Below are 12,183 nucleotides of genomic sequence, written 5' to 3' on the forward strand. Positions count from 1 at the left end.
GTTCTGAGACTGAATCAACACAGTGAATATGTGGACTATAAAACCAAAACAGTGGGGGAAACCAAAATAATGAGCTGAAAGATGTCAAAAGGGTCTTTGTCAACCCACGATGACGCCTTCTAAACCCTTTAGTTTTTTGGTGATTGCCCTCTTTATTTTATTTCATTTTATTTTACCTATATTTATTTATTTATGTGGCAGAATTTGGTGACAGAAACCTTATTTGGATGAGAGAGTAGAGCTGGGAGGATAGCCATTGCTACTCATCTATGTTGACTGACATTGACTGAAACTTTTATTGTCTATTTTACTCTAAATGGGACCATAATTTACAAAATGAACATCATGCTGTATTGAAGAATACTTGAAACTAGTGACTGAAGGCATAAACTCGTTAGGAAACTGTTTACTGTGGTAATGAATCCAGTGAGACATTGAGACATTGTGTCATTTTCTCATAACAAATACAATCAGACTTGTTTTTGGAACAAGTGGAGGCACCATTAGAAAATATGCAGGTTTAATGCACTTCCTCACTGACTTTAAATTTCAGACCTGGAATCTTCATCTATTATTTATACTGTCTATGACTGATCACCAAAAGCAACCCTGCTCATATTAAACATTTAAATATATTAATATAATAACATTGGTAAATGCAACCTTAAACAATTATGTGAAAACAGTGCAAATTGCAACTCTTTTTTGGATGTGCATCCACTGTTTTTCTTGCTTTTAAATGGTAAATGTTTATAAAACAGGATAAGTCGTGAAAAGGGACTGTGGAGGCAGGGACCTGAAAATCTGACTGAGTGCCATCAAAGACTGTTGAATCATCTCATGTGAATGCAGATATCAGCGTGAGTGCTGGAGAGGCCTGCTCTATCACTTCAGCTGTGACGAGCCGAGCGCACGGCAGACTCATAGGAGTCATAGGAGTACCTGGAGATGTAAAGCAGGTTGGATGAGGTTATCTAATCGCTTCCTGCCTTCAGAGACACTTCTCTCCCAGGACTGCTTCAAAGTGCCGCTATCAAGGTACCACACGCTTCGCCATAAACCGATTGCTCTATGCGGAGAGGGAAGCAAGGCGGGGGGGGGGGGGACCTCAGGATCAAACCTGGGTCGGGAGCTGGTCTGGATTTTCTGTGCACGACGCCCTTCGACGATCAGCTCCAGCTTTGACCCTCTGAACTGTGAACGCAATTGAAAATGTGGAGCAGCGCATGGAGGAGAGAATAGAGGCTGTAGTCATTAATCACAGATGCCGACCACCTCAAACATACAGTCCACACACGCACACACACATACACACACACACAAATACATTCGACATTCAGCCTGCAAAGTCAGACTGGGTGGTTGTTCTGGGAATATTTGAAGGGATTTCCTCCCCAAATCAACCCCATCGAACATCCAAGGCAGAATTTTCTCACCCCCCCCACCCCCGGATCTAAATAGTCATGGCCACAGTGATGCATGCAGCGAAGAAAAATAACCAAAGCACCGATTCCAGACGCCGCAGTAGGTGCTATTATCATTGACTTTATGGCCAAACACCAAGGTCAAGTGTTGTTTTGGCTGTTTGTGGGAACATGCAAGCGCCTGGGGAGGCTGAGATCAGATCAGACAGCCCAGGACTCACCGGCAGGATCACAGAGGTTACAGTTCACACCATATAAAGCATGACAACAGGACCGAGTCACCTTGACGTGTCTATTGCAAAGTTGTGCACCATCAATCTTTCCGCCTAGATGCACAACAGCACTCTGACTGGAGGTCAGAGGTTAGGTTTGTGCTTGAAACCTCAGTTTGAATTAAACTTAGGTTTTTGACATGATTTCATGTTTTTATTTTAAGGCTTGTTTTTGATGACTTCATTAAATTAAATTCTAATTGATTTTTTTTATTTTCCTCATTCCGAATTCTGGTTTTATAAGCCATATAAATTTACCCCAACGTAATTTTTTCTCACTCTTTTTTTTTTTATTTGTAACTTTTGTGTGACGCATAAGGCAATAGGAACACAAGATTCCCAAACTGAGAGAAGTTAAAGATTAGCAAATAAATGAAAAGCAACAGAAAACTCTTTTTCCAGCTGTTTTCCAAACAAATATGACAATATGAACATATGATTTTAACTTGGTTCCACCTTCTCAAATGTGATTATTTGCTGCTTCTTATTTTGTTGCATCATTTTAAACTGAATGTCGTTGGGTTTTGAAATATGGATCAGGAGAAAAAAAAACATTTAAGACATCATGTTCACAGTTGGTTAATTGTGCTGATTGTTCTTCACAATTTTCTGTTTTATAGGCTAGACAAAATTATGATTACTTGCAACCCTAACTCAGACAATATTACGACCTGACTGATACCGAATGTTACTTCATGTGATACAACATCAACACATTAAAGTTAAACAAAATCCAGTAATGGTATTTCAGTTGATAGTTTGAAATAAAGAAAAATGTATGTGTGTGTTAAAAATGTCAAGTTTTACTATTAAGTTCCATCTCCAAAAAGTAACTACAGCAATGTATATAAATACCATTTCATGTAAAGCTCATGATATTAGCCAAACTACTGGGGTTCAACTCCCAGCACCGGTTTCTGGGTTGCTTGTACATTCCAAAAAACACAACTGACAGTGTTCGCAGGTGGGAAGCCGGCGAGGGATCGTGTCATTTTCACTGCACAATAGAGACTCCAACTGGTTTTCAGGCTGGCTGCATGGAGGAAGGAGGGATTGGTGTAAACCTTCCAGTAAAGTTCCTCTGTATCGGGTTAATAAAAGTGTTCACTTTGTTTCAAAGAGCTTACATATATTTATTTTCTATTTTTATTGATTCAGTAATTACTTTGATTTAATTTGTATGTCTACAATTTTTATACACACACACACACACACACACACACACATTCTTAGAGCTCACCTACGTCATCTTCAGAACCTGTAAAAACAACCAACTGACTTATGAAATTCTATCAAGAACTCTTAAACCCCCATCAAGGGCCATATGAATGAAGACCACTGGACTCTCTTCACTAACACCTGGAACCTCCTCAAGTACAAGACAAACCTCTTCAAGCACCACTGGAACCTTGTCACGGTTGACATACATGAAAGCACTCGCCGCAGCTGGCGACCACTTGGTAACTGGGCTGAGCTGAGGCCACTGAGACAGTGGAGATGGCAGCAGGGGAATTTCAAGTGTTGTTCTCCAAGACTGAACTCTCAGCCCTTTTGTACTCACTCTCTCCAGTGGCCGGGCTTGAATAGCTCCAAAGTGACGCCTCCATGCTGCTTTAAAAGCTAAGTAGCACAAAGGTTGAACAAGGAACTGAGAGAAATGTTCACTTAGTTGACATCTGGGCTGAACATACGTAACCCACTCTCACTTGACGGTCACACAATGCACTTGTCCGAGTGCGTGTAGTTTGTGCGAGTGTGTTCAGTCACGCAGTATGTGGGCATTTGTGCAAATGCCTTTGCAGTGTAATTGAATTAATAGTGGCCCGCTACCGGTTTCAACTTCAAACATGTCTGTGAAAACTTTGCTTTTTTTTTTTTTTTTTTTTTTTTAATCATTATCAGCTAATTTAGAGGTCTGTGTGTGGACTGGAGAGACGGTATTGTTAGACATGGTTTGCTGGGTGGAGGTGAGTGGGTGGGGTTCACACTGTGTGAGCTGTGCTGTAGTGATCTCAGCAGGATGTTCTTTCCTCCCCATTGTGCAGACTGCTTGACACTGTAGGCCCCATTTGCACTGTTTGATAATAACACTTTAATGTGACTGCTGTGACTAGGACCGCAGCATCTGTTATTCCCAGAGGAGAGACAAGTGGGGGTGGGTCGAAGGTAGGAGTGGTGGTGTGGGCCAGCAACCACAGAAGCCTCACCACCTGACTTCACGTAACAATGGGGCGCCAAGGCCCGGATGAGAACCACATTTGACTATTTGTCGGCGTGGCTGCAGTCCTTAAATATTTGCTGTGTTCTGAGTTCATACCTGCGACTGTAAGAAGAATCCGAACTGATGAGATCCGTCTACAGTTTTAGTCAGTACAGCAGCAAATAATTATACAACAAGCGATATGACTAATGTTAGTCCAAATGAGGGACAGTGGAACAGCTCTGGTGTATTAGACACAACTATGTGGAAAAGGCATCAATACCAACTCAATTAGAGACTGACAATTGTGACAGTATTATTTCAGCAAAAAGGACAAATTAAAGCGATATATATCTATCTATCTAACTGTATATATATATATATATATATGCAGTTAAAATTCTGCTGGCTTTAAAACGATTTTCTTATCATGAATTACAACATTATGAAGTGCGTGTCTGAAACAATAAGCCGAATTGAAGACAACGCCTTTGACCTTTTATCCATGTAAAATACTCTGACTGAAATGTATAGAAGTGCAATTAGAATAAATTACGAACAAAAATCGTGATAATCCCAGATGGAATCCTGCTGTTCAGGAATAATAGTCGACGTGTTCATTAAATAGTGGAGCCATAGGTGCCCGCCCCGCTCTGTGGTATTTGCTGTCTACCTGTGCTGTGCTGTTATCGGGGGGTCAAAGCGCGGCTCGCAGACAAGAGGCTTAAGCAGAGACAAGAGCCTTTAACACGAAATAAAACCATCAAAGTTCAGCTCTAATCCCCACTGCCGTGGATAAGGCTGACTGTTAACGGGCTGCACAATAAGATCGGTTTACTCTAGGCGGGATGGCTTTGTGTGCCTTTTCCCAGCTACACAATTCAACTCAGGCAACACGGCGGGCAGAATTTATTGGAGAAGCAGACGGGATTTTCATCGGTCGCTCGCTGTATTTAAACAAACCAAAAAAAAACAACAAAAAACAAAACAAAAAAAACACAGCTTTCCCACACGCAATAAATTAAAACTCGTGTCCGGTGTCTTTAAATGACGCCAGTCCTCAGAATTAAATTCAGAAAGAAAGCGGGGACTTTCCGGAGAATTATTCTAAGGAGAAGGAGGTTGGCCAAAAAATCTGATCTCGGCAGGCAAAAAAAAATAAAAATAAAAATGTGACAACCAGATGATGGTGTCAAAAACAAGTCAGACAACGTAACTTCGGGTTTAAACGTTACTGTTCTATGTTGTAAAAGCTTTTAACTGCTATCGTTGTTTTTTAACTGACAACAGTAGGCCACTTGTTTTCCTTATTGCTCCTTAAAACGCACTGTTTTTGTGTGTGTGTGTGTGTGTGTACTGAAAGGAAAAAAAGTGTGTTGAATCCCTTCAGCACCTTGGAGAGCTCCACATCCACCAGCTGTGTGTTTTACTTTAAATACTGTGTGTTTCAGAGAAATGAAGAAGCCACACACATTTACACACGAGACATACTGTGGATACAAAGATACAATACTGCTACGAAAAGCTCTGCACACACACACACACACACACACACACACACACACACACAAAGCGGGACTACAGGGAAAGTTATTGAAATGTCAGTATAATAACTGCATCTGATACAATTCACACTGGCGTTCATTTTCTTACGTAAAATAATTGGGATTGGGTTTTTTTTCAAGTAATTACACCTGTTGTCAGTGGGCTGAAAAGCATCTGAGCAGACGAGTTATTGAATGGAAATAGAATATTATATGCTATCATATGTGGATCAAAAATAAATAAAATTAACCTGAGCAAATGTGACTTTTGAGTAGGAGCGGGATTGAGACTTCCTCTGTCTCCAGGCCTGTTATTCCACATGATGTGACGATCTAACAAGTAACATGGCAAATTATAAGGAACAATCTGTAAACTCTCGTTTTCTTTTTTTTTTTTCTTTTTTTTCTTTTTTGCTTGTACTGGAAAGAGAGATCTTAAAGTAATTTTGTCTTTTTTATTGAGTCAAAATAGCATCGGCGGTAAAACAATGCCCAGTAAAGCCTCATTAGGATTGTCTGATTAAAACTACAGTGAAACCAAACCTAAACTAAATTTTGTGTTATCATATATTCTCATGTTAACGATTAACAATAAATGAGGTTCACCCTGGAATTAAGCTTTTAATAACCCCGGGTCGTTGCTGTGATTTTCTGGGTGTTACATTTCAGACACTGAGGGGAGCTAAACTACAAGGAAAAGACATATTTACCATAACCAGTGTGTTCTTTCACACTTGCTTCGGAAAATGAGAACAGGCTCAAACTGGAGTCTGTCACTAAGTCCCAGTCCAGCCTGGCTGCATGTACTCTGCCATGCAGACAGTCGACATGGACTTTTGGTTTGCTATGGCGCCCCCGTGAGACGATTCCACCACCTCTGCAGCTTTGTTGTCGCCTTTTTAACAACTAGATTAACAACAGCAGAGGCTTATAAACAGCCTGAAAAGCGCTCATCTAAATCACAAGAGGTATTTTTTGACATTCTTCCGTTTTGCGAAAGTAAGTGCTTTTTTACGCACGGCGTTATTTCACACTGCAAAAAAGGCACACCTGGTTTCAAGTTTCGCTGTCAGACATTTTTAAAACATGAAAAAGAAGAAGAAGAAGAAGAAAAACTGCGTACACAAAGTTTGAATCCGTCCTTTACACAGTTGACATTTTGTGCGCTGTGCCACACAGTGAGATAACCGAACAGCCGCAGTGAAAATGTGTTTGGAAATGCGCATGGCTGGACTGGATAAAGTGCTCTCATAGTGACAAAATATCAGCAATTACGGCTTTTAGACTTTCTGTCAGAACAGAGTGAAAGTAAATAAAGTTGAGCAAGAAGTACAGGCTGAGCTGGAATATCTAACTCACCAGACAAAGTACAGGCGTCAGGAGGAACACGGCGCACCAACACGTCACCTGCATCCTCCCGGAGCTCAAAGTTCCACTAATTTCCCTCGGCTGGTAGTTGCGGCTTTGCGGACCATAAATCCACCCTGTATCCGCCTCACAGCACGGTCAAGCCCCTCAGCAGCCCAGGAAAAAAGGACACAACGCACCCCATGACCGCAGAACAAAGCTGAGAGTTGGAGGCTTTGGGCGCAGGACAGAGGAGCCGGTGAAGAAGCTGCTGCTGCTGCTGCTGCTGCTGCTGCTGCGCGGGCTGATGGTGTTAGAGGGAGTGGGGGCGGCAAAGAGCGGTTACTTGAGAGTTAATCCAGATAGAGAGAGCAGGAGGGTCATAGCTGTGGGCAGGTTCAGGTCCTGATTGTCTGATAGCTGGTGCGCGCAGCGGTCGGAGCGCTCCGATCTGAAGGAAACGGCGGGGCTTTCCGCTTTATAACACGCGCGTACAACACAACCAGGGAGACTCTTGCTCTAGGGGGGGAGGGACGAGATGAGAGGGGAGGCAGGAAAAGACGAATAAAACGAGAGATTGGTCCAAGACGCCGCCAGGATGAACAAAGCTAAGTTTCTCTCTCTCTCTTTCTTTCTTAAACAGACGCGCGTGAGGAAAAGCGTTTCACCTTGGCTGCTGGTTTGTGTGCTTGATGTAGATGAATGAGCTGACATTCAGAACTATGCTGCCAATAACTCCAGGCAGCACCCCCCTCCTCCAGCCGGACCCAAACAAGAAGAGCTTCAAACCTGAACATATACAGCACAACAGCTGTTGTTCATGATCTAATTCCAGCGCATTAATAGGCTACTCATCATCACTGTCAGAACCTATTGTATTATTGCTAATAGCAAGGCTAATAATAACATCCCCAACATCTGCGAATATCCAACAATGTGTTACGCATTTTCATGCAAATTCACACATGTTATTTGGGAAAAATCCTCATCTTATCAAGTCATTTCATGTAATATGCGGACAAAAGCCAACTTTTCTTAAATTAAGTAAAACAAATGTGTAATCTGAGCAATGACAAGGCCTATTCTTATGACTTGTGTGTATTTTTCTGTGTGCTTTTCCTGTCTTTTGAAATGTAGGCTATGTATATAACCATCACACAATCGCACAATTAATCTGATTTTAGCTGAGGACTTATTTTGCATGGAGCCTTATATCTAAATGTTAGCCAGGTAGCTAGCTAAGATTTGTTTATGTGCTAGCATGTGCGATATAAGGCAATATCGTCCAACTTCGCTGCCACTGGTTACACCATTTGTGGTTAATCATGCACAGACAAAGGATGCACCTGACATCCCGGAATTATCGCCCAACTGTGCCCCGTGGAGGCATTCCTATCCAAATAGTTTAGCAAGTTTAAATTAAATGACCATTTAACCATTTTTTTTGTATTTCTGCAGTCGCAACAGTCAAAGTAAAACAATAATTTTTTTCCCCGTCAGTGTTCATCCAACATTAGCCAATCGCCAGTGAATAAGAGTTGCGACAGTCTTTGATCTCGCGACACGCGGTCACGTGGTTCACGTAGCTCTCAGTCGTACCAAGTCCGCGCTGTCCACCTGTTCGAATTGTTCTAAGAGGAACAGAGAGCAGCGACTACCCTAAAGAGCATATATTAACGTAAAATATGCATTGATTCCTCTCTTCACTTATTGTCAGTATTTACTGTAGCATTTTATTCTGGGCAGTGGTGAACAGATAGCATCAATCAACTTCTGTCTGTTTTCATTTCAGAGGGAGGGGTAGCTGTCGCCAAATCGTCCAGCATATTACAGAAATAAAGAAATAAAAACTAAGTTAACTCTACTGTTACTTGAGCTTCTTGTGCTTTACTTCTGCCCCTGTCTGTTTCTACTCCACCGTATTTCAGAGGCAGATAATGTACTACACTACTACTATGTTTTTAAACTTACTTTACAGATTCAGATTAATGACACAAAATATAATTAAATCAATCAGTGTCATATTTTTAATTAGGATAAGATGATCCCCAGTGTGAAATTCACAAGCTAACCAGCAGTATATAGTGGATACAGCTTCACTGTTACCACCTGCAGCATTAAAGAAATGTACATTGTTATAATGATATCTCAGCAATACAATAAATTATTCTGAAATGGCCCATTCATTTGAGCAGTTTTAATTTTTTGTACTATAAGTATATTTTCATTTCAGTATTCGGGAATTTTACATGCAACGGTATTTCTGTCCTGTGGGCTTGTTACTGTTACTTAAGGAAACATTTGAGTACTTCTTCCATCACTCATTTGCAGTATGCATGCTTTAATATTTCTCTAGGGTTCAAGGGTTTTATCCACATCTGAATTTTATCACGTGCTGAGATATTCACATAAACATATACAACAAGTAAATATAATTGACAGCCAGAAACTGAAAAATCTCAATTTAAGCCAAGAAAGAAATTTGGTCAACAGTGTAATGTTCAGGGAAAGGGTAGATTTTTACATGAATGTGTCCTTTTACAAAAGGAAGGAAGCAGGAAAGACATACAGGTGTTGAACATGGCTGTTATATTCTTCCACAACAACAGTAGGAAGAGAAAAGGAGATCTAAACATCTGGCTGTGAGCTCTCAATAAACTTCACTGGACGATCACCGTTCAAAACATCTTCACACATACATATTAGTCAAATTTTTATCCATATACACACACACTCACAAATAAAATCCAATCTGGGATGGTAAAACATGTGCTCTAGTGAACTATATGAAAAAGTCTGAATACACTTTCTAAATGTGCTGATATTATCAGTCTAATTTTTTGAATTACTAAAGGAGTCCTCTTAATTGTATTTTGTTTATTTGTATTCACTCTTCTTTTTGTTCAGTTATATACCCATATCATGATATGCTTGTGTGTCTTAGTGTATTCGAAAAAATAGAAGAATGGAAAGAAAACAAAAGTACTCTAATTTAAAAAGACAGTAATTAAAAAAGACTTAGACTATCAGAGACAATGGTGTTTTTGCACTTCTCTATCAACTCCTAAAAGAGACAGAATAAAGTGTTATCTTGACAAAGTGTAAAATGTTCACTGTCACATGGAGTCATATACATAAGGAGTTCTGTCACTGTATTCTATCTAACAACTATCAAATATCTGACCTCAATTTTGTGGTTATGCACAAGTAGCTGACTATTTGGAGGGCAAGGGCGAGTGAATATATTCCACGTGCCTTGGTTGTCTTCAGTAATACATCTTCTGTTGTTCCCTGTAGCTCCCATTAACTCCATTAACCATGTACACCATTTAAATATTTTTTAAAATATGGAAGGGTGATTGTCTGGGATATGGTATTTGCCCTATGCTATACAATTCAGTTCAATTCAGTTTATTTATATAGTGCCAATTCATAACAAAAGTTATCTCATGACACTTTCCAATTAGAGCAGGTCTAGACCAAACTCTTTAATTAAACTGTAATACAGAGAGCCCAACATTCCCCCTTGAGAAAGCACTTGGCAACAGTGGCAAGGAAAAACTGCCTTTTAGGAGGCAGAAACCTCGTAGCAGACCCCGGCTCAAGATGGGCGGCCATCTGCCTTGACTGCAATTTTGGCTAGTCTCTAATCACATGTCACTGATGGACTGTCTCACAAACAATGTGACTGAATTCACCTTGCTAAATACAAGCTAGCCATGTTATTTAGTTGAGCTAGCTATCATTTATTATGATCATGTGCACTAATACAGTTGCAACTAACTATTACCAATAATTGTGTTTAATTTAAGGTAAATGTAGTAAAATTAGCGTCTGGTTACGCTAGTGAAGGTTTGCTCATGTTAGCTAACTGGAATTATAATCTTGCTATCCACTATTTTGAAATAAACATTAACTAAAGGTCACTATATAAAATACCATATTGATTAGATTTATGAGAGGTCAGCTAATGGGATAAAATGTAAATAAAAAACAACTGTAATTTCATCAGTTCACCTGCAAGCATGTTTGGGGAACACTGAAAATGAATGGGGGTCAGTTCAGAACTATTCAGTGTTCAACGGTGCTTAATAAAGACTTTTCAGTTCAATTCAGTTCAATTCAATTCAATTTATTTACATAGCGCCGATTTAAAACAAAAGTTATCTCATGACACTTTCCAATTAGAGCAGGTCTAGACCAAACTCTGTTGTTTTGAACATACCTCTGATGATTGTACTATTAAGATGTTCTTAGCTTTACCACCAGCAACCACAGGTCTCGCATGGTCAACAAAACTGAAATTGCAAGGGTACGTTAAAATTAGCAGATTCCTTCATTTATTTTAAGAGAACAAAACTTAATGGAATGAAATTAGAGACAAAAAAAAACTTTAGGTTAACTTTAACCAACCAGTATGTCACACTGGATTACTGCCCTGCCCAAGGTTTGCTGTATGTTTGTGATATTCTAACAACACATATACTCAAAAAGGCACTTAGAGACCCTTATCATTTTAGCTTTTAATTGTGGACCTCTGAGAGTTTGGGGCTGCCTGCCTTTGGGGCTGCCTGCCTCAAGATCCATGCCTTGGACAAGAAGGACACTGAAATGTAATATGTATTGCTTATATGATGACATCTGAGCCAGTTCCATTCACTGATGAAGATCAAGAGATGTAGTTTAAATTCACAAAAATGGTAGTGAGTGGACCTTTGAGTTGAGGCTATTTTGTCACTCATGAAAGGGTGCTGCATTGAGTAAAATTGCACATACACATTTGTACAAAATATATGGGCCACAAACAATTGTGAATGTGTGTTTATATATGTGAGTCAAAGTCAAAGTGTGTGTGTGTGTGTGTGTGTGTGTGGGTATGCACTCTATATGCTAGACAGGACAAGGTGACTGAATCCTGTGTTTCTGAGATAGATAGATAGAATCCTTTTTGTCAAGAAACAGAAGGGGTGGGGAGGTGAAGAGAAAAGAAAAGACAGGAGGGGCTGTGCTCTAATAAATCCCCAGTCGTCTCATTGCTACAACATTACAGTGGTCAAGCATTGTCACCATAACTCAGCCAGCAGGGCTGATGGGATCCTTCTCTGAATGGCCCAGATAGCCTTCACAGGCCCAGCATGCCATGCAGTGGTAGAGCAGGTGGAGATAAATCACCAGAGTCTGGCTGACTTCCACTGGGTCTATAATAAAGCACAGTCTGCTCTCTGGTAAACTAAAGGGCCAATAATTCAGGATTAACTCAACATCCCCTCATTGCTGATAAAAAAACAAGAAACAAAACAAAACAAAACAAAAAACATTAATTAATTATGGATATTGTCTTACTTTTTTCAGATTCCAGTAAAGCCAGTTTGCCAAATTTGAAGTAATACTACTAC

The 12,183-nt window shown here is 40.1% G+C and overlaps 1 protein-coding gene across 1 annotated transcript in view; it reads right to left on the reverse strand.

The window, feature by feature from the left end:
- The window catches only part of nxph1 (neurexophilin 1), a 50,377-nt gene extending 42,944 nt beyond the window's left edge, over positions 1–7,433 (reverse strand). Inside the window, exon 1 of the mRNA XM_046418323.1 lies at positions 6,800–7,433. Coding sequence (XP_046274279.1) covers positions 6,800–6,853 — 54 coding nt within the window. The 5' untranslated portion in view covers positions 6,854–7,433. The remainder of the gene's footprint in view (positions 1–6,799) is intronic.
- Positions 7,434–12,183: the final 4,750 nt, after the last annotated feature.

The sequence above is a fragment of the Scatophagus argus genome, chromosome 17 (assembly GCF_020382885.2).
Source record: "Scatophagus argus isolate fScaArg1 chromosome 17, fScaArg1.pri, whole genome shotgun sequence".
NCBI classification, from domain to species: Eukaryota; Metazoa; Chordata; class Actinopteri; family Scatophagidae; genus Scatophagus; species Scatophagus argus.